At 41.2% G+C, this 24,574-nt stretch overlaps 2 protein-coding genes across 3 annotated transcripts in view; one reads left to right on the top strand and one right to left on the bottom strand.

Annotated features, from left to right (window-relative positions):
* TRMT9B (tRNA methyltransferase 9B (putative)) overlaps window positions 1–3,262 on the bottom strand; it is a 121,430-nt gene extending 118,168 nt beyond the window's left edge. For both annotated transcript variants that reach the window (XM_055703318.1, XM_055703313.1), the window contains exon 1: window positions 3,009–3,262. The gene's annotated coding sequence lies outside the window, so the exon portion shown is untranslated. The remainder of the gene's footprint in view (window positions 1–3,008) is intronic.
* Window positions 3,263–3,632: 370 nt separating this feature from the next.
* LONRF1 (LON peptidase N-terminal domain and ring finger 1) lies at window positions 3,633–23,110 on the top strand. The gene is made up of 12 exons (XM_055703296.1): window positions 3,633–4,387; window positions 10,603–10,721; window positions 12,385–12,507; window positions 13,097–13,243; window positions 13,699–13,936; window positions 14,022–14,112; window positions 14,952–15,066; window positions 15,619–15,740; window positions 16,955–17,113; window positions 17,242–17,404; window positions 17,784–17,936; window positions 19,477–23,110. Exons 1-12 carry the CDS (start codon window positions 3,769–3,771, stop codon window positions 19,633–19,635), a joined length of 2,208 nt encoding a protein of 735 aa, XP_055559271.1. The 5' UTR covers window positions 3,633–3,768; the 3' UTR covers window positions 19,636–23,110.
* Window positions 23,111–24,574: the final 1,464 nt, after the last annotated feature.

Here is a 24,574-nt window from a genome sequence, read left to right as displayed (position 1 = left end):
TACTGCTGTTGATTTCTGAAGATCTTACATGAGAATAATTTGGTACAATTTACCTAAATCAGGGTCAAATACAACTTAAAACTGTTTTATCATCACCTCATGTTTAATTGGGTTGCACACACTACTTGTACAAGGAATTGCTTACAGAAACATCAAATCAACAGCTAAAAAAACATAAGAATGTACTTCTACCTCACTGTACTGAAGACATAGTACTTTGTAGGTACCTTCCTGAACAAGGACAACCAAGAAGTACATAAGCAGTTGTAAAATACTGTGCTATAGTAGGAAGAGAAAGGACAATCCCTCAAGTCCTTCTTAAAATGGCCCACATGAACTGCACAATGGCATGGTTTGGTTTTGTTTTACAGTATCTCTTGTCTGACCCTATAAGAGGAAAAAACCCCAAACCAAACAGATTTTTGTGCACGCTATTTTTAATGGAGTGGTGGTGGAGCTGTGCATATTATCTAAGCTAATAAAAAGTTGCGTATCTTCCCTGCCCCCTCCTTACATAACTACCACATTCTGATAGTAACACAGTGACAGATTACAAAGTTGTACTTTTTCTTGTTTAGGTAAATATGACAAAGGTGAAATAATACACAAAAAACAAAGCTTGAAGAATCAACTGTAGCTTAAAGATACAGGAATGACCACACTGGATAATACCAAGGTCCAACTATGCTGAGTATTTCCAATGGTGATAAAAATGAATGTCTACAGAATAAGGATGAGGTGAAAATACAGTCAGATTTCTCCCCAGATAGTCTCTCAGATTCCAGAGATCTGTCTGGGGGCTTCCTGATGCAAAAATGATTCTTTTTATGCAAAAGATTCTTTCCTGTGAACTTCCCTATATTCTTCTTGAACCCAGCTGTAGCATGCCAGGTTCCAAAATCACTCGATAGCCAGAGGACTCCCTCTATTCTTGCAGTATACTTCTGACATTTATTTAAGAACAAACTGGAAGTCTGTATCATTAATCTAATGAACTTCTAACAACTTTCTACAACCACACAGAACAAACTTAAGCAAAAATAAATCTTCTGTGTACCTGAACCTAGACAATTTTTTTTCTTTATGTACAAGAGCCCTGTTTCCAGGAGACAAGACAATAAAGGCAGCTGTGAATGCAGAGAACAGCATGTATCACAACCATCAGGAGACAGTGATGGGTTACAGTGACAGTAAGTATTACTAGCAGAATGAGCAAACTCTGAAGGACTAACTAAACAGATTTCTACAACTGGTACAAGCAACACAGTATGTCAGGCTCCCTACCCACCTAAACATCCATCCTACCCCAAACTCCCTTCAACTGTTTTTAATTGTTTTGAAGTGAAAGATGATGGGAAAAAACTCAACTCTTCAGCTCAAGACCCCAAGGCTGTCAAAGTCAAGAGTATTTTGTTCCTGTATATTGGGAATTATGAAAGATAGCTGACTGTAGCTGCCAATATTGCTTGAATCATCAGTATAAATGCTAAAATACATCTAGTCTTAGGAATCGTTGGAAGTGGCAATGGTGGAAACAGGTTTTCATTTCTAGTTGGTTTTAACTGTTCCTGCAGAGGACAACCTTATTATCCTAACTCTAGCTTTTTAAGGAAGTCTCACAAGCCCTTGAACTTTGTCCTGTTTAATTTTTCTTCTCCATTTCCATAGGCAATCTAATCTGAAATGCATAACAACTACTGTTCTCTTTCATGATGGTCCACAGTTCTCCTTTCAGAGTTTTACTATTGTCCAAATTGTCTGTTTATCTCCCTGATACTTTGTGCAGTCAACTCACACTTGACGTATCTAAAACAGAATCCATAACCTATTAAAACCATTCATAATAATTCAAAGCATTTCACTTCATCCCATCACCATTCAAGTTCACACCACAGGTATCTCTCTTACTTTGATCTTTCCTTAGACTGTAATTTCCTACCTCACTCCATTTTTTAATGAATTACTCCGATAGACTATCTTTCCTATCCACATTTGAAATACACCCATGTTCTCCCTCATATTTCAATTACCATAACATCTTCGACTTTAAGAACTTGAAAGACACTGTAAAGGCAAAGGATGCAGTTTAGAGTGGCCGAGTTCAGACAAAACACCTGGATGTAAATCCAGATGTGTCTGGTTACTTCCAGTCACAGCAACTTTGCCTATAGCCTCTTAGCAACCTTAACTATCATCCTGCAGTTTGTTATACATGAAATACAGCTGAAGACAAATATAGCCATAAATTAATTTTTCTGATGTGTAAGCCTTGCCTGGAAGGTTTTAGAGGAACTGCTACATTTATCTGAGACTTCTGGATTTATGACAGCCTTCTATCTTAAAAAAAAAAAAAAAGCATCGTAGCAACTGCAAATACATAGCACTTATGCAACAGATGTTAAGCTTTCATTAGAGGCTGACATATGTCTGGAAACCCTAAACATTTTCCCATGAAAATGCACTGTGACTACTACTTTGTTCAGGTAAAACTGATCAGGTACTTCCTCAGAAGCACTCGACTCACTATTTTACACGTGGAAAACATGTTAGTGCACCAGCCGGCTGCTCGGGCACAGCGCACACAGCCGGTGCATGCAACGACGGCACCGCTCCCCCCCCACGGGCACGCTACACGAAGCGCTGGAAACGTTCAAGAAAAGCGGGGGAAATGCATAAAGCCAAAGGACAACAAGCTCTTTCTGAATCTTATAACTTTTATCATATCGGGTCCCGCACTAAAAAACTCGCGCAGAAGGGGCAGGGCCAGCCCCAGCAGCCGGAGGCGAGTGCGCGCACCAAGCCGCCTCACGGGCGGCCGAGGGGGGGGCTCCCTGCGGGGCCGCGGCCACCACAGAGCCCCGCCCACTCGGGGTGCTGGGGGACCCCCCAGAGACCCCTCTCCCCGCCCCAGCAGCTCCGTCCTTCCGCGCTCGGCTGCTCCCCCACGTCCCGCCCGCCACCCCGCCCCGGCAACGCCGCTAACGCCCGACCCCCGCGGCCGCCCTCACCAGAGCAGCCGCTCCTCAGAGCGGCGCCGCTCGCAGGAGCCAACCCGGGGCCCGCGGGCCTGTCCCTCTGCCCCGGCTAGCTACCCTCCTCCCCCGGCCCCGCTGAGGCGCTCCCTCCCCGCACCGCCGCGCCACGCTCTCGGCCAGCCGCGGGGCTAGAGACGCGGGGAGAGCAGCGCCCGGGGCTCGGCTGCCGGGGCAGCGGGCGGGCTGCTAGGGGCGCCGGGGGAGCGGCGCTCTGCCGGACCGGCCTCCCCCCGCGGGCCGGCCGGCCGGCCGGCCCGCCCGCCCACCCCACGTGACACGGCCCCACCCCCGGCCCCACCCCAGCACGGCGCGGCGCGCGCATGGCGCTCTGTTTTGTAACCTCCTTCCATCTTGAGCCCTCCCCCTTGCGCCCCGCCCCCTCGTGGCGTCGCCCGCCGCCAATGGCCGACCCGGCCGGCGGTCAGGTGACGTAGCGCTTTATGTAAGCCGGCGGGGTGAGGGCGCGCGGCGGAGCGGTTTGAAAGGGGGGCAGTGCTGGGCGCGCGCCGCCGTCTCCCGGCAGGGCGGGGGACCGTGGCCCCGGGTCGCGCGCGCAGAGGCGCGCACGTGACAGTCCGTCGTCGTCCCGTCCCCCCCCCCCCCCCCCTCCCGCGAGGGTGCCTTGCTTCCTCCTCCTCCGCCCCGCGCCGTCAGTGCCTCAGCGTCGTGCGCGGAGCCGAGCCCGGCGGCCGGAGCCGGAGAGCCACACCCCCTTGCCGGAGCCGGGCAGCCGATGGCGTTCTCTCCTGTGGCCGTGAGCTCGGAGGCGTCGCCGGAGCCGGGCGGCAGCGGGAGCCCGGGCGAGGAGGCGGATGGGGAGCGGGAGCCGCTACCGCGGCTGGGCGAGAGGCCGGTGCCCGGGAACCGCCTGAAGGAAGTGGTGGGCGCGTCCTTGGCGTCGCTGTGTCTCGGCCCCCTCGCCGGACCTCAGCGCCTCGGGACCCTGGTGGATTGCCTGGTGCTGAACTACCGCCTGCGGCAGGGGCTGGGCCGGAGCCGGGACCGCGGGGCCGAGGGCGGGGGCGCGGCCGAGGGGCCGCTGCGCTGCTGCGGCTGCGGCAGGTTCCTGAGCGAGCCGGTCACCGTCCCGTGCGGGCACACCTACTGCCGCCGCTGTCTCCGGAGGGAGCTGCGGGCCCGCTGCCGCCGCTGCCGGGACTGGCTACTCCCGTCGGGGGGCACCAGCACGGCCGCTGCCCCGCTGCGGACCAGCGTCGTCCTCAACCAGCTGGCGGAGAAGTGGTTCCCGGGCGAGTGCGAGCGGGCGAGGACCGGGAGCCGGCTGGAGGAGCTGCTGGCCCAGGGCCGCTTCCGAGAGGCTCTGGGCGCCGCCGGCCAAGCTCTGCGAGCAGGTAAGGCTGGAGGGGGCAGGCTGTTCTCCACCGGTCCCCCGGGCCTGAGCCGCAGGCTCCCGCCTCGCTCTCCGCCCCTGCCCCGGCGGGACCGTAGCGAGCCGGCGGTGGGCGGGGGGGTGGCGGTGTGGCGGAGCCGGCGGGTGTGCGCTCCCCGCCGGCCCCTCGGCCCCGCTCCCTGCTCTGGGGCTGGCGGCGAGCGAAACCGACCGGTAAAGAACATCGAAAGTTTTTTTTTCGAGTTTGAGAGGCTTCAGGGAACTTCCCCCTAGTCTGGCGGAGCGGAGGGACCGGTTACGGGACGCGAAGCTGTTCGCACTTCGGCTGAGCCTCAAGCCCGGTCGTGGGGCGCGCCTCAGAGACACGGAGGGGCGCCAGCATCGGCTTCTTTCACGTTTTGCTTTATTTTTTTTTTCCTTCCCCCGCGTACTTTCGTGGGACGTGCTCACGGGAGAGTTTGCGGCTTTGTTCGGGTTTGTATTTGATAACCGCTGTGCACGGACCAGAGAAATTCTGTTACTCTGTTTAACCTTGTTTCCTGAGAGAGACCTATTTTCAGTCTTAAGTGTCACCAAGACAATTCCCAGCAGGCCGGGCCCAGTTGCATAAGCAGGCAGGCACGGAGGGGGACAGGTTGTGTAATGGCAGTGACATCATAGGTGGGTGTGGTTGAAGTTTTATAATACAGTGTTGGGAGAGGGTGCAAAGATGGGAGGTAGAGGCAGGCTTTTAGGCTCGCCTGTATCGGTTGCCAGCGGTATGTCTGGTACCGGTACCATGGACACATGAGAGACGGTCAGTTTTTCAGTTTAGTCTTTGTAGAGAGAGAGCGAGTCAGATTTGCGTGACGGATACACCTAGATGGATCCAGTACCAGGTTCCTTTGTTGTTTTTTGTTCGACTGGATTTTGACACCTGTGGGTGACCTGTGGGGTTCTGTTTTCATTTGTGCCGTTTTATTTCTGTTCAGAAATTTAGGAATTAATATTTTTACAGATTTAAGTGTATTACGTATGTATAGTTGTCTGTAGCGGAGAAAATACCAAAAGCTTGCATAAGACTAATCCTTCCAATCTGTTCTGTGGAGATTCATTAGATCTAGTTCCAGAATAAACTGTTTTCAGTGTAGGTGGGATTAAATCTCAGATATATTTTATATGCCTTTTTACAATCTAATTTGAAGAGGTTCAGTTGTGGCCTTCAATTCTACGTTATTTGCCAAGGTGTTTCCAAAGTGCAGGATATGGCATAGATGTGACCTGAGAAAGTGGTGATTCTGTTTTGAACCTTGGAACTGTATGGAGCAGACCTTTCCTCTTTGTGTGTTCTGAAGTACAGCATTGACTCATACAGGTCACAAAAGAAATGGAGTCAAAAATCAGTGGCCTTCAGGATACAAACTGTCATCTATTATTCATCACATACTGATCACACAAACAGGGGATCTGTTTTGTGTTTCAAGATTGCTTTGAAAGAATAAAAGAGAAAATTAATTCTAGGGTCTAGTTAATCCTTATTTTATAGATTTGGCAATATGATTTAGGTATCTATGGGGAAAGAACTTGGATTCCTTGTTTTGTGAAGCTATAGCTTAAATTCTGGCTTTAGAACAGGTTTAAAATTTGAAAATAGTTACCAGCTGTGATGCTTATCTCAAATTTTATTATTCAAATTCAGTACATGCGCTGCAATTATGTGCTAGAAGCTCAGTTTAAGATCCGTTGTACAGCTATTTCCTGTGTCTCCAGTCCTACTGAAGAACTATCGATATTCCAAGTATTCTGGTAAAGTACTGAAGAACTTCATGAATCAGAATGCAGACATGTTAAATGTGAGTTTAGAGCTGTAGGCTCACAACTACAAATGGAAGGTGATTTCAGGCCAATAGAGAGCTAATTAATAGCTGCTGGTACACTTACTATCTTCCTACAGAACATGAATCTTGAAAACACTTAGAGATGAAAAACCATAGCATTAGAAATGTGTTCATGTTTAAAATCTTTCATGTTCTGTTTCAATGTTTCCTCATTGCTAGTTCATCTCTGATTCTTCTTAATGCAAATAGAAAAATAAAAAATTGTGATAAAAATAAATCTGATGTCCTAAGTAAGGCATTGGCACTAAACCTTTACTCAAATGGCATCTTTTTGTAACTTTCTTACATTTCTTGAAACATCTGAAAGAGAAGTATTTGCCATGGTACAAAAGTGACTTTTGAAAAATGTGGTTAGTGTATTTTCAAAAATATGGTTAGTATATTCCTTGCAGAAGTAGAAATGGAATAGGTTAGTTAAAGGAAGTCTGTTGGATTAAAATGTAAGTGCAGCTTGTCTTTAATCAAGTGTCCTGAAACACACAGCTAATAGGCTTGAGTTTGGTCTGAATCACAGACTCATTCCTGCTGGAGTGGACCTCAGGAGGTCTGTTGACCAATCAATCTCCTGTTCAAAGCAGAATAAACACTGAGGCCAGAGCAGTTTGCTTAAGGTTTTGTCCAGCTGGATGATAAAAACCTACAAGGATGAAAATTTCACAGCCTGTCTGGGCAACCTGCTCAAAGGTTCACTATTCTCATAGTGAGAAATTGTCGTCTTATTTCAAGTCTGAACTACCCTTTTTTTCAGTTTATAACCATTGTCTCTGGTCTTTCCCCCCATGCACTTCAGTAAAGAGTCTTCTAGGTAGCCTCTTCTTGGATTCTGGAAGGCTGTTGGGTTCTCCCAAGGGCTCTGGGAATTGTTTTCCACTAAACAAGCCCAGTTCTCTCAGCCTCTTCTTGTGGGTTGTGTGTTCCAACCCCTGATCATTGTGGTGACTCTGTAGTCATGTATTAATAAATACTGTGTCCTAAAGTTTTCTCTGCACAGTGGTTGTGATGTGCATGTCTTTTTATTTTGAAGAATTCTGTATATTGTTAAGAACCATATAAAAAGCATGCAGGATCAGATCAGAGGTGGTCCATTTATCAGTATGTTTATGACGACAGTAGTCAGGAGCATATGCTTTGGAATATAAAAAAAAGAACACATAATGAGTGGGTTTTTGTGTGTACACCTTTGTATACTTTCCTGTTAGTGTAATAACTGGTACACACAGTTCTGCACTGAAAGTACCTGGTGTCTTTTTTATTAAAATCATTTGTCTTTGGGTATGCTAGAAGTGAGTGATTTCAGTATTTACAATATATTGGATTACTGAAATTGAAAATTCAAGCACAGATTTCTGCTCTGTTTAGTCTTTGGTATAAGGATCTGAAATAGTTTTGCATCTTCCCTTTAGGTGGTAAATGTTAAAATATATGCTGAAATATTGCAAAATGATGTTTTCACAATTACAAAACAAAGAAATTATAGCTACAAAATTGAATGTATAGATGTAGATAGAATCATAGATCATTTAGGTTGGAAAAGACCTTTAAGATCAAGTCCAGCTGTTATCCTGGCACTGTCAAGTACACCACTAAACCACATCCCTAAGCACCACATCTACACATCTTTTTAAATACCACCAGGGATGGTGACTCAACCACATCCCTGGGCAGCCTGTTCCAATGCTTGATAGCCCTTCCAGTGGAGCACTTTTTCCTAATATCCAATCTAAACCTCCCCTGGTGCAACTTGAGGCCATTTCCTCTTGTCCTGTTGCTTGTTATTTGGGAGAAGAGACTTACACTGACCTTGATCTAACCTCCTTTCAGGGAGCTGTAGAGAGCAGTGTCTCCCCTCAGTCTCCTTTTCTCCAGACTAAACACCCCCTGGTTCTCTCAGCCGCTCCTCATAGGACTTGTGCTCCAGACCCTTCACCAGCTCCGTTCCCCTTCTCTGGACACGCTCCAGCACCTCAGTGTCTGTCTTGTCATAAGGGCCCCAAAACCGAACACAGTGTTCGAGGTGCGGCCTCACCAGTGCTGCTGAGCACAGGGGGACGATCACTGCCCTTGTCCTGCTGGCCACACCATTTCTGGTACAAGCCAGGATGCTGTTGGCCTTTTTGGCCACCTGGGCACACGGCTAGCTCATGTTCAGCTGGTTTTTGACCAACATCCCCAGGTCCTTTTCCTCCAGGCAGCTTTCCAGCTGCTCTTCCCCAAGCCTGTGGTGTTGTGTGGGGTTGTTGTGACCCAAGTGTAGAACCTGGCACTTCTCCTTGTTGGACCTCACAAAATTGGCCTCATCTCATTGATCCAGCCTACGCTTGAGCAGATCAATGCTCTGCCCAATGTGGTGTTGTCTTCAAGTTTACTGAGTGTGCACTAGTTCTCTTCATCCAGATCATTGATACAGATATTAAACAGAACTGGCCCCAGTACTGAGCCCTGGGGAACACCACTTGTGACCTGCCACCTTTGGTCTTGCAAATATTGAGACCCAATTTTTTACATGCATTAATCATTAATTGGCAGCATTTGTGTGTGTTCAGCAACAGAATTGGGGTCCCAATTAAACTCCTTGGTTTAGCCTTTTGTTTTGTACCGGTTCAGTTGGAATTATGCTTTTCTGTTTGAAAAAGAAATGGACAAAATGTCTACCTGCTGTAGATTTGAACTTACATTTTTATATTCAAACTACCCTTCACCCTCCCCCAGGAAAGAAGTCTGAGAGTTCCTCTGGTCATGTTATATGCTTGAAAGTCTAAAAAAGATGAGCTCCCTCTGTGTGCAAATAGGTAGCTTATCAGAGTACAAAGACCTGCACTTACTGCTGCCTTTCAAGAAGAGAATTTGGTTTGGTACTAACTCTGCTGGGCAACAAAGACTCAAATACAATAGAGAAAATGGTCTGAAGAGTGTGATCTGAGCTCCTGCCTTACTAGGCTACAGGATCACAAAACACAAAGCCACAGGAAAGCAGGCTTCAGAGTTGTTCTGCTTGTATAACTAGTATTTAAGTCAGACAAAGACAGTTTCCCAAACTTCTGTTCATGCAAACATTTTATTATATCTAAAATAAAATAAAAACCAAACGAACCAGGTTTGGGAATATTTGTATTTGAAGGGAAATAGTCAACTCGAAAGACAACTCATATCAGAAAGACACTTCGGTTTCAACTGTGAAATCTTCCCTGAGGTTTGATTTTCTTAACCCTCTCTTTTTCCTTAAGTTTTTTTCACATGTAGCATTGTGGATCTAAATATAAAGCAATATGTTGGAATACATGGGAATATTGACCAGTTTGGCTTTTAAATGTAAAACAAGCTCATGTTGGAAAACATGAAAATTTAAACTAGACATTTAGAATAGGCCAAGATAGAATATTGATTTGAAATTATCCCCTTGAAGAAAACCTTGTTGAAATATACTTAAAGAACAATTTAATTTTAGTATCATTTACAGTAGACCGATGTTTGACTTATCTCATTCAATGAAAAACAAGGATGTTTTTCTTTTAAAAAAAAACAAGAACAAAGCAGCGTGCTGGCATTTTTTCCAAACAATAACTACAGTAAGTTGTGTTATGAAAACTGTAGTTTTAGTGGCATGGAGATGAGTGTGCTTCCCATTTAGAGGTTGCTTTACTAAAAGTGCAAAATGCTGTATGGACATGAGAATTTGTCTTTACTGAACACATACTAATGTTTTCCCATTGCAGAAGTTCCACTAGTACGACTCCTTACAACAGGGCTGCCAGCTGGTATTAAAGGCTTTCTGGTACTGGCTATCTCTTTTCAGACCACAGGGTGATAAAGCCTAATTCTGGTACTTAACCAGATGGATGCCATTGTGAAAGTGGCATGTGTGTCTCCAGCCATAGTTGGAAGAGGTTGGGCATTATAAAAACAAATGACAGCCTAAAGAAAAACTGAAATGTTTGAAAGCAAACTTTGTAATATTTAGACTTTTTAATATGTGCACTGAATTCCCAGATTTCTGTGGGTTTGAATGAGTGTAATATAAAGCTAGTCTACTTAGTCCTCATTTTTTGTTGTGCAGTAGTACTGAGCAATACTTTATTCTGTTGACCTCAGTGATAGATCCTTTAAAATATATTTTATTGTTGCTGCAATACATTAGAGGGTCCAAAATTTGATCTTTGGCTTGAAAGACATGAGCCTGGAATTACTGCCACTTTTAATAACTGGGGGGCAGGGGAGAATGTACTCCAGTAATTTTGAAAGTATTGTACAAGAAAGTGTGTTTATGAAATATCACTATGAAAGCATATCTAATTAAAAATTACATATTTCTGAATTGTTAAAAATGTTACTTTGTCTTCAGATTCCAGTGACTTGATGCTAAGAATTTACCGTGCTGAGTCATATGTTGGCCTCCAAGAATATAAAACAGCCATAGAAGATCTAAATTTTGTTATTTCTAAAATGCCAAATTGGCCAGAGGTGAGTTGATATGAACTCTTCATTTTTCAAAATCTGTGTTTATCTATAAAATTAATGAACTCTAAATTATACTTGCATCAAGTTAAGAACCTAGGTCAGCTACCTTAAACATCATCTTGTAACACATGCAAAATGCTGAATGGTATCTTAAAATAGTTACTTATAGTTACAGGTTACTGATGAGTACAGCAGGTTGGAGTTGATTGACAAACATACTTAGAGTTGGGATAGTTTATGGTAATGTAACCTGTGACAGCTGGGGTTTGTTTTGTTTATTTCTTATTTTTTGTTGAGAGGGACACTGCTATTCTTTTGCTGAAAAGCTCAAAGAAACCCAGTGGGAACTGAGCTTTGCAAATAGCGCAGGCAGCTGGGGAGTCACTGGCTTTCAGAATTGTAAGGCACTGCATAACTGTAAGAGACTGCAGCACTGTCTAAATTCTGAGCACAGCAGGAGCAGCAAGGTCTTGCCACACAAGGGGAGGTAACTGCTGCTGTTTTGGTATCTCCTGTGTTCAGCAGTTCCACAGCTACTGCATATTCAGGGAGCATCCTGCTTTATGCTTTTCAGCATTGGTAGTACTGTCTACTTTTTTTCTGTATGCTTGGAAAGAAACCTTACTTAACTGAGCTTGGTAGGAGGATTAGCATACTTTCCTTCTTCAGAATACATCTTAATGAAACTGCCCAAATCCATCAAAGATGATGCATACCCTTATCTGACAGCCTTGTTTAACAGATCCTGCTGTTAATACTGGCAGTTGTTCTGTAGAAACTGCGCTCTGGGTTTTTTTTTTTTGTTTGTTTGTTCTTAATTTCAGTTTCTGGCTCATTATCCAAAATCTCATCTACAACTAGGTATTATTGTTTTATCTAACTTTTGTTAGAAAACTTTTTTTGTCTAACTTGGACTTATGTTAGTGCAAATACAACTTTTTAAAACTGACATAAATTGAGTAAGGGACTTCTTAGTTCCAACGTAATATAATTATAGGTAGATTCAGGAAAATTTAGTAGTCTTTTTTTTCCCCTCTCTTTCCCCACCCCCCCCCCACCCCCACCCCCCCTTTCAGGAAAAACAGTGCACAGATTATTTTTTTTTTCCTAGCTGTTGTCCAGTATTCAAGAATAAAATATAGTTGGAGGAAGGATTTCCAGAAGTTTATTGTTTTGTTTTAAAAATATAGATTAAGATGTATATAAGGGATACATGGTCGTGTGGATTGTTTTCTTTCTAGCTATCCTTCTCCTGCAGGCTGGAACCGTAAGGCTTTTAATGAAACAGAGGGCAAAAAAGGTGTCTGGTAAGCCGTTGTATGAGGTTAAGTAATAATTTGCATTTCCTGTCACTCTTCTTCCCCTCCAAAGGTTCACAGAAGAGGGAAATTAAGGCTTTTTGTGTATTCAGCGCTAAGCTTGTAAGGCAAAGCAAGTTAACCGGAAGGAGACTAACACCAGACTGCCCCATGACTCTTTTCAAACACTGTAGGGAATGTATGTTAGACAAGGCATGTAGGTCATCCACACTGTGCACAGCTGAAGTTTGTTGAGGAGCTACATTCTTCTTGTCATGGAGGGTTCTAATTCTGTTGTAGTGCCTGCAAGATGAATACTGCAGTTCTGTGTACTTGATAGAAATGTCTTCATGGTATCTGTTTTTCAGGTCTACTTCCGGAAAGGAAAAGTGCTGCAAGACTCTGGCTTTGTAGGTGATGCCTTACAACTGTTTCTACAGTGCTTAGCCCTTGATGAGGACTTTCTTCCAGCCAAGCTAGAAGTAGAAAGGGTAATTTTGTTTTTGAAACTGGATTACTCTCTCTGATGTGATTCTTTTATAAAACTCCCATTATGGTAGGCTTTAAGCATGTAAAAATCTTCAATACATGCAGAGAAGGTTCAGGTGGCAGATTATTTATTTTCAAGGTATATCATACTATGTTGAAGAGATAGCCCTAATGTACATGTTTTAAGCACATGTTTATAAGTACATAGGCTTTTGAAGTTAATAAATGAAAATCTAGAAAACTGGAAAGCAGGCAGCAAGTTGTACTCTTCTGTGCCCAGAGCGCAACAGTTTTTCTTTGATAATAAAAATTACATTGAAAAATTTTGTTGATGCATGATATTGAATTGATAATGTCTATCTGAAGAGCTCACTCATTTGTAGTAAAGATTTCTGGATAAATTTATTTTTAGTAATACAGCTATGTAAACTTGTTTTCAATCGTTCTTTCTCAGTTACTGCTTAAATAAAGCTCTGGTTTTGAGGATAACTCCATATAGATTAAATTCTTATTTTTGGTATGTAGTTTTATAATGGAGCTATGTCTATATCTTTTTTCATTATTATGAACATTTAGCTGTTTGTTTTCTAGACATTGTGTGATGTGCTGTCACCAGAGAAGTTAGGAGAGAGTCTGAAGGAATCTGCTTGGAATTCACCGCATACTCGAAACAAACCTTTTATACTTAGTTCTGAGGTGACCGAGTCTTACTGTAACTTACAGCTTTGTCCTGAGCAGGTAAAAAAACCTATAGGATAAGTTTCCTCCTTGCCCGATATGCAAACATCAGGTGTTCTGATATCCTTATTTGTCATACTTTCCAGCCTAAATGCTGACTTTCTGTAATTAGCTAAATTGGAAGAAAAGAATTGTGATTTGGAAGTAATGTATTTTCATTTGGAGAGTTAGACTCCTCATTCCAGTGAACTACTTATTAGAAGGTGCTGAGATTTTATTTTAGTGACTTCAAAATAAAGAGAAATACAAGTTTTGTTCTCTTTGAAGCAGGTGAAGACTTGTAATTTGTTAACGCTAAGCAAATTTGAGTACTGTCTTTACTTATTAAATTTCTTTAGTTAACTAATGAACTAACTATGGGTGTCAGTTTGACTTGTATATCTTTGCATGTTCACATCTTGCATACTTAGATTTGTGTTACTCTAACTACACTTTCGTTCATCTTACCATTACAGAGTTTAGAAGGATCAGATGTACTGGAGCCTGTTAGTGGAAGCTTAAATCGCACACAGTCTGCCCATGCTCTTAACTCAACAAAAGACCTTGCCAAGGAAGATGGCTTAAAGAGAGTGTCTTCTGAACCCCTTCTCTCTGGACAAGAAAAAGGTGCTTTGTTGAAAAGAAAGCTTTCCTTTTCAGAACAGGATACAGTTGTGTGTGAAGATGGAAGAAACAAACACAAAAAGCAAGGAGGTAAACAGTCACTTACATTGAAATGTAAAGTGTTTACTGACTTGCGCCTTTTTTTGAAGGACTATTTTGTCTTATGTTTCCTTAGAAAGTACAAAAAGGGACATGACACTGGTTTTTGGAACAATTCCAGGGGATCTGATTGATGTATCAGATTTTGAGTGCTCTCTATGTATGAGGTAAGATTTTTCTCCTTGATTAGTATTTCCATTATAGATGTTTGGCCCCATACCTGCTACACATATAAACTCAGGTACATATAGGTTGTGATGAGTTCTGGTATGAGTCAATACTTTTCAGCCTTCCTCTATCCCTGCTTATTTAAATGTGTCACTTGCTATAGTGGAATATAATACAGCATTATTTTAATCAGCTTGCTTTTTAAATTAAGCTTGGCATTGCTAACCAGTAACTTTAAAAGGACAGGATCTTTTGTGGTTAAATGTTACAGGTTTTCTTCAGTCAATAGAACTATTAAACTTTTTATTTTGGGAAGGGTAATGCTTAGAAGCATTGCTTGTGAACCGCATACTTGTCTAGGACATGTAGATACTTCAGCATGTTAGTCTACTTAAATGTAGCTGATGTATTTGAAAGCTCTTACTGTCTTGGTTTTCAGAATAAATACCTTAAAACATATTATGTATACTAAACTGTCCACAGTTCTGTTACTAGTGGATGATGCTTCTATTAAAACAACTTAGCTCCTCAAAGAATCACTTAATTTTGGGTATTCTGAATCTCTGTGTAGTGCAACCAAAATCTTTATACGTTGAGATAAATGTTTAGGTATTTAGAGTGTTGAAGTATGTCCAGATTCATCAGAAAACGAAAACTGTGTAGTGTTGAATTGAAACGAACTGCAGTATAGGATTAAAAGTAAAATAAGGAGATATGGGATTAATTTTTCTCTTCTTTGTTATAGTATAACTAGTCTTAAAAATTAAAGAGGTTGATCGCTGACTTTTTAGCAAAACACACTTGCCATGGCATCTAACTTCTAATAACTTTGTTTCAGGCTATTCTTTGAGCCAGTGACAACCCCTTGTGGACATACGTTTTGCAAAGGTTGCTTGGAACGGTGTTTAGATCATGCTCCTCAGTGTCCACTCTGTAAGGAGAGTTTGAAAGAGGTACTGTTTCTCAGTAGAGTTCACAAATACAAATACTGTTATCATTTTAAAGGCTGTTTCACTTAAACCCTGCAACTTGGATTCACTTGTGTTGTGGATCGCTGCTAGAAAGGAAAAACCTGAGACAAACTTTGTCAATACAAGTTGGTTAGGCTTGCCTCAGGGTCTTAGAGGTTTTATGTTTCTGTGACCATCTACTTTATTGATGTAATTAAATCCTAAGTCTTTTTAAACTTTGGTTTTCGTATTTGTATGGCTGTATAACCTAGGAAATCAATTCTGTCTCTGGTAAGCATAGAAGTACAAACTAAGTTAGACACTTGAATTGTCAGACACTAAGAATTAAAGTAGAGAATCTAATTTTCAAATATTACAGTAATGTGAGCTGTTAAGTAATGAAACATAAGAACTTCAGAGCTGTAGGTTTCATATGTTCAATTCATGACACATTTCATATGTTATGGTTTTAAATAAAAGCTGCATTTTCTCAAGCCTCTTGTTAATATATATGAAAAAAAAAAACCTAATATATTTTTTTCAATTGCCTAACAGTACCTTGCAAGCAGAAAATATAGCATCACAGAACTGCTGGAGGAATTAATAATGAAGTATCTGTCTGATGAATTGTGTGAGAGAAAAAGAATTCATGCTGAAGAAACTGCTGAACACTCAAAGTAAGCTTGCTGTCTTTTATCTAGAAAACTTGAGAGGTCTATGTATGTATGGAAGCAGTATGGAAATCCTTTTTAGAAGTGTTTTATTGTTTTGGTGATTATTAATAATGGCATATTATAGATGCAAGAAGGAGTATAAAGTCATGTTAATTTGGGGTCTTAGGTATTTCAGAAAATTAACTTTTTTTAGCTACTGTGGAAATAAAAAAATCACAGTTTGATAGCAGCAATGTGAGGCTCTTAAGTCCTCTACAGAATACATTTGCCCTTCTGTTTCTCTTTCTGCATGCACTGTCGTGAAGCTTCAATTTTCACTTCACTGCTGTGAATGGAATTGTCCTCTTGAGTTGGCTGCAGAGTCTGGGATACTTGAATTTCTTTCAAAGCAGTTCAGGATAGATGTTAATTGTATAATGATAGATAGGTGTGATGAAAAGAAATCATTTGGATTTTGTTGTAATCTTGATGTTTACCTCTAGTAGACTTCCTTCCGATATATAAAGCATTGTGTATTGTAGACATGAATATTGGAAAACTATTTAAACCAGTAGCTCATGCAACTTATGTAACCGAATCCATACATTAGAATTATGTTTTATAGTCTGAAAGGTGTTAAAATTAAATAACTGGTAATGTTTTAATGCTAACTTGTTTGTATCAATTATCAACTGTACATACTTGATAAGATATCATGAAAAAAATATGGTATTTTTCAATTAGGTGTGCTGAGGCATATTGCAAGGTAGAAATTACACCCTGGGTTGCATCTTGTGATCTGGAGTCCCTCACTCAAAATAATCTAAGTGGTGACATGGCTACTATGTAGTTACTAGTTACTGCTACATCTTTTTAGTTCCAGGAAAACTGTGGTTCTGAGGGCATAATGGCTTGTATAGCTCAAACTAAAACAAAAAGGAAAAATGTAACTAACACCCCTGTCCTCAAAACAAAGGCCTTCATTCGCTGACTAGATACTACGAACTAGATAACTATGAGGCTTACTGTCCAGGATGTATTCAAACTAGTACATAGGTATTCAGTCACTGTTAGTATGTTTTTGTTATTTATGAAAGTTATTGCAATGTGCTTATTATTAAACTTTGAAAAGAGTGCACCACTGAAATACAGCAAACATACTGAAAAAAATTATTGTCTTGGCATAACTCAGTGCTTAGATATTTAAGTCACGTATTGCTTTTGATGTTCTCTTGAAGCTTGACCAAGAATGTTCCGATGTTTGTTTGCACTATGGCATATCCTACTGTGCCTTGCCCTCTACATGTGTTTGAGCCAAGATACCGACTAATGATTCGCAGAAGTATGGAAACTGGAACTAAACAGTTTGGGATGTGTATAAGTGATGCTCAAAACAGGTAGGTTTACATCCTAATTCTAAGCATGTCATCTCTTATGTCTTTTTTTTTTTTTTTTTTTTTTTTTAATCTAAGAAGTGTTTTTTCAGAGCTATATAATTGCATTACTGACAAGGTCTTTTTTCTAGTTTTGCAGATTATGGTTGCATGCTGCAAATTAGGAACGTTCATTTTCTACCTGATGGACGGTCTGTTGTTGATACAGTTGGTGGAAAGAGATTTAGAGTTTTACGGAGAGGGATGAAAGATGGTTATTGCACTGCAGACATTGAATATTTGGAAGATGTTAAGGTATCCAGAATTCTGTCTAAATACTTACTAGTGTTAACGCCTGCAGATTTTTGCTTTGTTTGTTCTTGAGAGCTCTGTTTCAAATTTTTAGGTCCCTGGACCAGTGGAAGATTCAGTGCCAGCACGCAAAAGAAATGGAAGCTAGCTTAATTTTTTTATTATTATAAAGCAACAAAGAAATCCTATGGGTTTTGTTTGAACAATAGTTTGAAACTAACTTTTAAAAATATCACAGGACTTCTTTACTATTCAGTCATTAGCAATCAAGGTTTAGGAGAATGCAAGAAATATATTTAAATATAGTTGAATGTTTCTCAATTTTAGTTTAAACACCTTAATTGTTTCTTTATCTCTAATGATATTTTCATTCCTCCTATAGGTTGCTGATGCAGAAGAACTAAAGAAACTGAGAGAACTTCACAATTTTGTTTACAATCAGGCCTGCAGTTGGTTCCAAAACTTAAGAAACAAATTTCGCACTCAAATTCTTCAGCATTTTGGGCCAATGCCTGACAGGGAGGAAAATATACAGGTGAGACATCATTTAGTATCAACTATTAGGTGCTTATTTTTCAAAATAAACCCTCTGTTAACGACTACTAAACATTAAAAGAAAAAAACTAGCTTTTTTCCCCAGCTTCGTAGGCAGTAAGTCTTGTATCTTGTTTTCTGTTATAATGAGCCACAAAAGGCAATTCTGTCACTGTTCAGCAGTTTTGCAGGGAAGGATGATATGCTGCTGTGGAGATAAAACTACTAAACTGAGAACACTTTAAGTTCCAGTAGCATTTTGAACTGTTGGTTTATGTAAAGATGTTAGAATTCAAATGGAAAAAACCCTGTATTTTCTTCCCTGTGATGCGTGCAGGCAGTAATCTTCAGCAAAGAGGTAATCACAACACTTTCCTCCTTTCTGAGTTAGTGCCATAAACTGCTGCAGCTGGTAGGATTTGATGAATGTTTCTTAAGAAACTAGCTGCAGCAATCTATTTTAATGATTATTGTAAACAACTAATGAAGGTTGATGAGATCCTGAGAGAATGGAGGCTGGAGAAAAGTAGCATTTAAAGATACGTAAGATTTGGATTTCAAAGTGGAATTATATATTAAGTGGGGTCTTGAAAGAGCCTGACCCTCACCCGTCTGCTAGATACTTTTATGAGACTATATAAACCAATCAGGGGGGACTGTAGATGCTGTGGAGGCCAGTGCATGAATTCAGAAGTGATTTTAGAACAATTGAATAAAAAAAAAAAGGACTTAAAACAACGTACTAGGAAAGATGAGTAAGTGTGCAAAACCAGGGTAACTAGCAGGTCAGCAACACTGTGAGTATGTACCTGAGATTTATGATGGAAGACAAATGTGTCAACAGTGCGTTACAGATGCAGGGGGAGAGAAAGTCATCCTTCAGCGTACCACTACCAGTAATATTTTTGCAAGTCATTTGAGGTAATTAATCTTCTCTGCAGTGATAGGACCTCTGCTGAGGAGTGTTATGTCTAGTTCTGGGCTTAACATCTAAGGCTTAATGTAAAGAATTGAATAAAATACAGGAAAAAGCTCCATAGTATGTTTTATCAACCTAGAAGAAACTAGTTCAGTAGTCATGCTCTGTCTAGGAAGTAATGAGAAGGGAGTGGAATTGGGAGGTGATGGAGGAGCCCTTCAAATGTAACAAGACAATTGTAATGAAAACATTAGGCTTCGAGAATACTCAAGCCTTAAGAACAGCATGACAAATAATGGATTCGGTTTTTATCAGGGAGGTTTGTTATTAGGTGATTGTCCTATACTTAGCAATCTTTTCTCAAGGAAGCTATGAGCTTCCTTTGTTGTCTTAAAAATAATTGCTTTATCAAGCTTAGTTTAAGTATACTTTGACTTCTCAGCTGGGGAGGGATCAGAAGAGATCCCTTCAGAACCCATCTGATCTCACGGATGTGGAATTCTCTAGTTAGTATCAAACTTTAAACTAGTCTGTGTCATTGACCACTTTGTCTTTTAATGTCTTCATGTTAGTCAACTATACTGCATTGGTTATGGGTAACCAACTTATCTTTTGTTTTTAGGCAATGCCCAATGGTCCTGCTTGGTGTTGGTGGCTTCTAGCTGTTCTCCCAGTAGACCCCAGATATCAGCTGTCAGTTCTCTCCATGATGTCTTTAAAAGACCGTCTGATAAAAATCCAACATATACTCACATATTTTTCTAGAGACCAGTCCAAGTGACTAACCACCTGGGTCTTCCTGAAAAGTTACTCTGTTCTGGTTGTAGTAGCAGCTGGAATTTTTGCTGCCTTTGCACATCTAGCACTGGTTTGAGAAGTGTAGTGGAACTGCTTTTTCTCTCTCCTCCCCACCCTCCTGACTTCCTGAACCATGTGGTTCTTTGAATGCACATTTTCTTCAACTATGAGAGAAGACCACTGACGATTGCACAAAGTCAATCCAGCTAGATATGTTTTTCACGTTATCTACATTACAATTTGCACTATGTAGAAGAGAACCTTTTTGAGACTTGATAATTTTAGCCACTGACTTTTTAAAGCTGTGGGAAGTATAGGACTTAGGCTGACAGTCCAAGTTTACAACATTGAGGAGGTATTAAAGGTTTTGCAAATGTTTGCCTCGTACAACTGTTCTTTTGCTGTTTGCACAAATATTTGAAAAGTAGTATTGAATGTCACTGTTGAACATTACTACTCTTGTTGAATTATCTTGACCGTGAACATGGCACAGAATTTTAAGTTATCTTGTAAATATATGCATCACGAAACAGTTGACAATATGAACTGTATGCTGAAGTGAGAGCCAATTTTAAGGAACAAATGCAAAAAAAAAAAGGTACTTCTGTCTAAAAATACTTAAACTGTGAATATGGTTTACAAACCTAGGCCTGTACATGTTAAAGAGGAAACTGAAAACTAAATGCTAGTACCGGTTAAATTTCTACGGGGCTTTTCAGGCTGGCTGTTCTTCCAGAGCACACACTTAGTTTATAGAGCTTAGAAGAAGAAATCTTAGAGAGTGTGTGTGTGTGTGTTTGGGGATTGTGTATCCAGGATTTAAAAGCTTAAAGTTTTATTTGAACTTTTTAAGTTGGTGCAAATGTGAGTTCTATGCCTTATTCATATCAATAGTAGAGCACACTGCAGTGGCGAGGTTAGCATCATGCTGCCAATAGGTACTTTTTGTAATTAAAGGTTTGCATATTTGTGAATATGTCTGATACTGGCTTTCTTGTATGTAAATCATTTGTAAAATATTTCTTAAATCTTGCTTTTGCTAATATATTTAATTTTCAATAAAAGCTAAACGTTTGTAATATTTTTAACTTTATCAGAAACTAAAGATCACTTTTGTTTTCCATGTGCTTCTATTCTGGATTCTCAAGTAAATCCAGAAGCTGCTGTTTAACCTACATCAAGGTGGCCAGCACTTTGTGACATAATTGGTATTGGACATAATCAGGCTCATTTATTGGCCAGATGAGGTTTTTGCTGGTGTTCTGCTTTTGTATCTACTTTGTTTAAATTAAGGTAGTTTCAGGTATGAAGTCTGCATTTCACAAAACTTAAATTGCAGGAAACTGTGCTTGCAGAACTGTTAGGTATTTCACAGGCTTGCTAATCAGATGCTTTCGCAAGAAAATTTCATTACAAAGAAACAGCAACAGCAAAAAAAGCAAAGTTACTGTGATTAACACATGTTGCATCTAGACTGATTGTAAGTACTACTCTTCAGTAATTATTCCGCAAATGTGATCATTGTAGGTGCTGTTGGGAATGCTATGAAATTGAGAATGGGGAGGAAAGATTTTTAAGAGGATTTTCGGGTTGGAATTCTTTGAAATGGTTGTTTTGTGGACCAGATTTTGTCACTTTGCTCTGCCCCATTCTAACTGCACAGGCTTGCCTGAATGTTGGCACAGACCTGTCAGTAAGTACCTTGGAGAGATACCGTGCTGTACTTTACACAGGGGTTTGAATTTGGGGAGCACTCACTTATTCTTTTGATTCCTCCCACCGCCCCATGCCACACAGCAAGAGGGTTCTTTAGCTATCAAACAATAAAACAGCAACAGGCTAAGGACCAAGTTTGGTCAACTTATTATTATAATAAAGTTGACAATGTAATTAAGCCTGAGTGGAATGTGAGCAATCTAGGCATGAGTGAAAGGGAAAGGGGGAAAGCTCGCTTGCTATGTAGGCAAGGTACAACTGTTAATGATAATTCTTACCTGATGATGAGCAACAGTCAAGAACATTGTCAACCTCTCCTGTTCTCTGTTATGATGTAAGGATGACTCCTTCACCAGGCAGCACCCCTGGACCAGCCAGCAAGAGCTACCCCAAGTTAGTGTGGGGACACCTTGTTTACGGGGTTGCACCTTCCCTGTTTGATCACATGACTGACAAGTTGACATAGACATGTTCTTCACGTGTAAGAACAAAACTAGATGTGTCTCAAAAGACTGGTGGTCTGTAAATAGCTATACAATAAATTGGATGTGTGTGTATATTAATATAAGAAAGTTGTAAACCTCAACATGAGGGATTGAAGTCACTGTACAGAGAAGTATCTGCCCAGAACTGATAGGTAGTTTTCAAATTTTTCTGGCAAGGACCTCTTCCCATTCTGCTAAACTGTGGCCAAAGATCTCACTGAAATTCTTAATTCATGATTAATACTCACCTCTAGTCTTTTTACTTTAAATTACTCTTACCAATCATCATTTCTTCTAACAACTTGGTGCCTGAAGTGAGAACTAACAGACTTTAGGTTCAGAAATTTGTTTTCTTGGTGTGAAACAGCAACTTTGTGTTTCTCCGTCTAACTTGATTTTTTTGTTTGTTTGTTTATTTAACTGGCTTCATCTGTAACATTCATTCTAGCAAACTGTTTCTCTGTGGGCCTAACTTTCTTTAAGGACAATATGCAAGGATGGCTGTAAGATATGTTGGTGCAGGTGGCTGTGAAGTTTGAAGGGATGCTAGAAAGTTAATTGGGAGAAACGTTTGCTCTGAAACCCCTGAAAGACTAGGCCAGATTCAGATGCTAGGGGCTTTACAAGACTTGGAAGGACAGTACACTCATCCCTTTGGTTCTGTAAATTATCCAACCCGTTCCTTTTGAGCTCTGTCTCAGAGTGTGTGTGTGTGGTGGGGTAAGTACCTGCCACATACTGAAATTTTACTACAGCCTCATTCGCATTGAATACAAGTGAGACACGGTAGAGCTGATCCACACAACATTCTTCTGAAAGACAGCACAAGGGAGTCTCACAGTGCAAGGTGCTGCTCATTTGACATTACCAGTTGGGGCAGGGACAGTTCCCAGAGAAAATGGTTGAAACTCTGGCTTTGAGCACATCTTCAGGAGCAGTAGACAAACCATAACTGTCTGGCTGCACCTGACCAAGCCTGAGGTGTTGCTCTTTCAGTACTGTCTGACTGCAGAAACCTGTCTATCTACAACTGGATTTCTAATGGAAGAAGGTGGTTCCATTAGTGAGTAGACATGAGATACCAGTTTAAGTATTATTGTATCCATGCCACTTGGTATCACACTGAAATCTGCCTATTGCCCTCTCATTTATGTGCATAAATAAAGCCACAGTTTGTTTAATGCTAGGATGTAAGTTATTCTAAAGCCTTTACCAAAACAAAGCAAAATAAAGAGTCTACTGAGTTTTGAGCCTTAAGTTTGGTGAAGTTGTACTTTCCTGGGTGCTCATGACTGCAAGTGCTTTTACAAGAGAAAGCCAATAGCAGGATTTCACCATGGGTAATTGCAGTAGTGATAGTACCAGTGATGTAGCTGAAATGCAGTCAGGAGCGCCTGCAAGGATGTGGCAGGCTCTCTGGGACAAAGAGGCTTGAATGTTAGTGAGAAAGAAGTTGATAAAAAAGTCTTTATATTTCTAGCTGAGGGGTTTTGTTTGGTAAGTAAATGGAAGAATATCCTATGTTGGAAATTATTTTTAAAGCGGACTAAATATGAATCTGTACTAGCTAGGAAGCTGGCCATTCACTAGATGTCCAAGTGTGTTAGAAAAGGGAAATGATGTAATGGGAAACTGGGGACAGGGAGTTGTGCTAAATTAAGACAAATACAGTCGCTTTCCAATCCAAATAGAAATTCTCAAGCTTGGCGTCTGAAACTCCTTAATTATACCATCTAATTGGTGAGCGTTGTTCTTTGCGTTCTCAAGAGCTTTCCGATCTGCCAGCTACGAATATTTTTATCAGTGTAAAGAGCTATACAAGGTGCTTGGCAGAGTGGGGTGGCTTCTCCCTGATGCTGCTGTAGGGTGGTGGCGGTTTGGAGGTTTTATCTTTTTCCATTTTCTGTGTGTTCCTGTCACCGTCCCCCAGCCTTGCACCAGACTGTGCTTAGTTCTTACTGAGGGCTCCTTGTTGGGGCTGCCGCAGCCCGTCCCCTTCCCTATGCCAATGTATCAGGGCTGTTTATCAGGCGTTTCAGCCAGCTGCCCCTTGGAGGAAATCTCGGTATCTATCTTGGAAGCTCCGAGTTCCTATGAAAGACAACCTGTTCTTTTCTGTGAAAAGCTCTGTCCTTGAAAAAGACTCGAACTTGATGTTTGATATTCTCAAGCATCTGTTGAGCTTTTGGCAACTTGTTTGCTGCACTATTTTTCTATCAGGATATCCTCCTACTGTTGATGAAATCTGTCATCAGGAGGGGAGAGAAGAAAAGCTGTTATCCTTAGTTCTTTCAGTAGGTTCCATGCACATACATCTTAATTCCTTCTTTAAGTTTTGAATTTTACCTTCCACAGGGAACAACAAATCTTCTGTCTTCTCCAAGTCTAAGATCTTCTTTACACTTGGCGCATACTCTTCAGGAACCAAGTCCTTCAGAAAGCTCCCAGTCTAGCTGAACTGATACTTCAGTCATTGTTTTCCATACCAAAAAAAAGTATCTGCGTAAGGCCTGCTACAAGACCTCTGAGGGAGGAACCCAAAGCTCCAGAGGGAGCTGCAGTATTGCTGTGGTCCGACCCCTCCTGCAGTTATTTAAGGAAACAAATTGAAACAGTGGTGGGGAAAAAGGGGAAATTGAGGTCTTTCCTTCCTACAGATCTCCACATGGTTAACATGTGGTGGTTAAAGTTCTAAGAAGTAAAAGAACAGTTTGGCCCCTT

This window comes from Falco cherrug, chromosome 1, assembly GCF_023634085.1.
Source record: "Falco cherrug isolate bFalChe1 chromosome 1, bFalChe1.pri, whole genome shotgun sequence".
Lineage (NCBI taxonomy): Eukaryota > Metazoa > Chordata > Aves > Falconiformes > Falconidae > Falco > Falco cherrug.
This window is presented reverse-complemented; position numbering and strand designations above follow the sequence as displayed.